This window comes from Mesocricetus auratus, unplaced genomic scaffold, assembly GCF_017639785.1.
Source record: "Mesocricetus auratus isolate SY011 unplaced genomic scaffold, BCM_Maur_2.0 Super-Scaffold_100013, whole genome shotgun sequence".
Lineage (NCBI taxonomy): Eukaryota > Metazoa > Chordata > Mammalia > Rodentia > Cricetidae > Mesocricetus > Mesocricetus auratus.
The window spans coordinates 80,781,172-80,785,479 of record NW_024429196.1 but is presented as its reverse complement, the minus strand read 5'-3'; the positions used below and the strand labels follow the sequence as shown (position 1 = coordinate 80,785,479).

The window sequence follows — 4,308 nt, the reverse complement described above, 5'->3', positions numbered from 1 at the left end:
AGACGTCCTATGATACCACCCTAGTCTTGCAAATGTCTTTGTATGTAATGGGGAGGTGGGGGTTCCCATTGTGCTTCAGTTACAGTTAGCTTAGGAGACCTCAGTTTCAGTGGAATAAAACCTGGGCCAGCTATGTCTTAAGAGGTTAGCTGTTGCTTTGACCTTCTGAACCACAGGTGTTCCCAGCCCCTGTGGTGATATAAATGCCCAGTACACACACACTTCAAATCCTAGAGCCCTGGGCAGCTATGCTTCATTTTGTTTGATTCATAGAACGTTTTTACTCAAGTGTGCTTTGAGGCAGCCTCATTTCAGCTGTGTCAACAATCACTGAAAGATGGTTAACATGATTCTACCATAGTGGCCATAACATCATATGTAGAAATAAGAGTTTATTGAAGATTTTCTATGATGGATGATAACCTTATTTCTTCACCATATCCAGTTTCTGGGACCATGAGTCCAATTTTCTTCCTGGCCACTCTCTGCTTGGGAGTGGTCTCAGCTGCTCCAACACATGATCCCAGTTTGGATGATGAATGGTGTGAATGGAAGACAAGACATGGGAAAACATACAGCATGGTTGGTACCATAAACACTACCCAGAGGCAACATAGAGACAACGGTCCTTGCTGAGTCAAGTTTATAGAGAGTTTACGTAGCGAAAGCCAGTTCCTCCAGGGCATGACCACGCGGCATGCTTTATGAACCCTGATGGCAAATCACCCTGTTGACTTGGGGGCTAGCTTGTGGCTTCCAGGGGGGGTACAACCTCCCTTGGTTCTCACCATCTGTAGCAGCAGGTCCACCGAGGGATCCAGGGTTGGGTTTAAAGCAGAAAAAAGACCACATGCTGTGTTTATTCCAGAATGAAGAGGGGCAGAAGAGAGCAGTGTGGGAGAGCAACAGGAAAATGATTGAGCTGCATAATGAGGACTACGCTAAGGGGAAGCATGGCTTCAACCTGGAGATGAACGCCTTTGGTGACTTGGTGAGTGTGACACGGATGACAGAACATGATTTCTTCTCTTCATTTCTTTACAAGTCACCTTTTTCCATTTGAAATGATTCGTTTACTTTTTCTTGAAGACCAATATAGAGTTCAAGCAATTGATGACTGGCTTTCAAAGCATGGGAACCAAGGAGATGAACGTATTCCAGGAGCCTCTGCTGAGTGATGTCCCCAAGTCTATTGATTGGAGAAATCTTGGCTATGTGACACCTGTGAAAATCCAGGTAGGACATGTCACATTCTAAGTATCACTGTCCACAGACAAATCAAGAAAGAAATGCTATCCTTGTCTTACTGACTATAGGGCTGCATGAAGTTCACTGGATGTGGAATTACCGTGTCCTGTGAATTGTCATCAGGCATCTGTATTAATTTTGTATGTGACAGCTTTTTCTTTCTTTTCTAGGGTCATTGTGGTGCTTGTTGGGCATTTAGTGCCGTTGGAGCCCTAGAAGGACAAATGTTCCGGAAAACTGGCAAACTGATTACTCTGAGTGAGCAGAACCTAGTGGACTGCTCCTGGTCATATGGCAACAGTGGCTGTGACGGTGGCTGGATGGAGAATGCCTTCCGGTATGTGAAGGAAAACAGAGGCCTGGACACAAGGGTGTCCTACCCCTATGAGGAACGGGTAAGTATAAATCCTAAGCCTGTTGTCTTCCATGATCAGGTTTAGAAGGCAGAACAATTGCAAAGTTAGTCTACTGTCCTCAGAACTTGTTTCCATGATAGAATCCATCCTGTTAAACCCCCAGTGCTGCCATTAAAGTGTCAGCCTCTACATGCTGGTCTGATTCCATGGTTTCCATGTAGCTGCCCTTGCTTCTGTTCACGTGGAATACTTGCAAACCATTCCACAAATGGTACATATTTCTCCTCTGTGGAACGTTACTATCTATATTACTATGCATGGCATATCATTGAAGACGTGGTGTCGCTAAAGTCATGTGGGCTAGTTTATGCCAGCCACTGACATCTACCAGGGCTGTGATGTTTTATGAGCGTGTAGACTTGGAGATCCTCAGTTGCAAGTGCTGAGTCACCTGTGTGGATGACAACTCAGCTGAGTGTAGTTCTGACTCATGATCTCCAGGAGGTGGATAGCAATAATCATGGCTTTTTGTTTTTAACATTTGTCTTTCAAAGAATGGACCCTGCAGATATGATCCTAAGTATTCTGCAGCTAATGTCACAGGCTTTGTGAAAATCCCAATTAGTGAGGACGCCCTTATGAAGGCCGTGGCCACTGTGGGGCCCGTCTCTGTTGGAATTGATAGTCATCACCACTCCTTCAGGTTCTACAAGAATGGTAAGTGTGCTTTCTTCCTCAACCACAGCCCATGAATTTGATGACTTTTGGGTATATAAAATCTGATGTAAATATTCTGAGTTGTAGGTGTTACATTCAACAGAACAAATGTTTATGAGTTGTTTCTACTTGATGTTAATGAAACACAACACAGTGAACATGTACCCACTGTTTTTCTTTTTAATTAGCAAAATTGGGTATTATGTGGCAAAATCTTATTGAATTTTTTGTAGTTGCTGAATCTATAATATTTTAAACAGATATTCCATTTCTGTAGTTCAGTCTCAGGGTGCTTCTTGATTACTGTATTTTGTATTTTGTTTAGTTTCCTTGGACTGACACACTTTGTAAGTAGGTTGAGGTTCCTTACAAACTATTCAAACAAGTGTTTTCCCTGAGGATTTATGCTAACCTTTGTTTCTGTTATATTACATAAGTACTTACCTCCCAAGCCTTGCTAACACAGAATCACTCCTGTCTGTGTGTCATTGCACCAAAATGAGAAATGTTTCCATTATTGCGGGTAACAGCAGTCACTGTGGGGGTCACTGGAGCCTCTCATTCAGCTTTGATTTTTATCTTCCAGGTGTGTATTACGAGCCAGACTGTAGCAGCACTGGTCTGGATCACGCCGTCCTGGTGGTTGGCTATGGTGAAGAATCAGATGGCAAGAAATACTGGCTGGTCAAGAACAGGTAAAAATAGCCGAAGAGGGGAAATTTTATGCTTGAAACCTTAAAGGCTATTTTCAGGCAGCAGTTGAGTGCAGGCTTCAGCGGTTTGCCCCACATGATTTGAATAGGGAGGTTTTATGGCGATTATAATGGTAAGACCGCCATGGTTTGGAGAGTGCGAGGATGGGACTGGAAGCATTGCATTGCTAGTTCTGAGTAAACGCGGGTGGGGAGACGCCCTGCCCTTTCTCTGCAGTGATCCACAGTCGTTTGTGAGGGTGACAGTCGGTATCCAGGGGGTGACCCTCTGCCATCCCTCATCCCGTCTGTCGAGTGTGTCCTCTGCCTCTGTGTTTGTGTCGGGAGCGAAAGTAAGGAAGCTTCTGTGTTGAGTTCTTTCTACCAAATGGTGAATGTGCTCTTCTTCCAGCTGGGGTACTCACTGGGGCGAGAATGGTTACATAAAGATAGCCCGAGACCGAAACAACCACTGTGGAATCGCTTCCTACGCCCTCTACCCTACCATGTGAGCGCTGGACAAGCAACAAGGAAGAAGTGGAAACGGCATGTACACGGGAGGGCTTCCCCCTTTGCAGAGCAGCCTCTGCAGTTGGGGTGACGGCCCCCGAGTCACTGAGGATCCACACTTGGCATGACTTCTGGGACATTTCGCTCCAGTTAAATGGGACTGCCACTCTGCTGCTATAAATCAGCTCCGTTCGTTTTTTTTAATGAGATGTACATAATTTTTATAAAAACCTGTGTGTGAAAGACTGACGGTGCTTCCTCCTGTCTTTGTTATGGTGGCTTCTCTCAGTCACACATGCAATTCGTTGTGAAGACACAGCGGAGGCGGTGGTGGTGTTAGGTGACTCTGTCGCCAGGTCAGTACTCCAGCCATGAACAGAGGTCCTTCAGGACTTTTACGTATTCATAATCAGCCAGGGTGCAAGGACTGATGAAAGATCCAAAACCTAAGTGAAAATTCTTGAAATTTGATCTATTTTTAATCCACACAAATTTGAAAGTTTAAATGATTTGCCATTTTGTGTAGTACGATGACTGTTCCACTGAGATGGACCCTGAGCCTTCATCCCTTTTTTTTTTAATTAATTTATTTATTACACATACAGTGTTCCACCAGAAGAGGGCACCAAATTGACTTGTAGATGGTTGTGAGCCACCATGTGGTTGCTGGGAATTGAACTCAGGACCTCTGGAAGAACAGTCAGTGCTCTTAACCTCTGAGCCATCTCCCCAGCCCTCTTCATCCCCTTTTTGAGCGTATCTGAACAAAGTCATCGCTTCCCTTC

At 44.6% G+C, this 4,308-nt stretch overlaps 1 protein-coding gene across 1 annotated transcript; it reads left to right on the top strand.

The window, feature by feature from the left end:
* The first annotated feature begins 456 nt into the window (after positions 1-456).
* On the top strand, positions 457-3,525 carry LOC101843237 (procathepsin L-like). The gene is made up of 7 exons (XM_005078426.2): positions 457-582; positions 869-991; positions 1,090-1,236; positions 1,419-1,643; positions 2,159-2,321; positions 2,908-3,016; positions 3,426-3,525. Exons 1-7 carry the CDS (start codon positions 457-459, stop codon positions 3,523-3,525), a joined length of 993 nt encoding a protein of 330 aa, XP_005078483.2.
* The last annotated feature ends 783 nt before the right edge of the window (positions 3,526-4,308 follow it).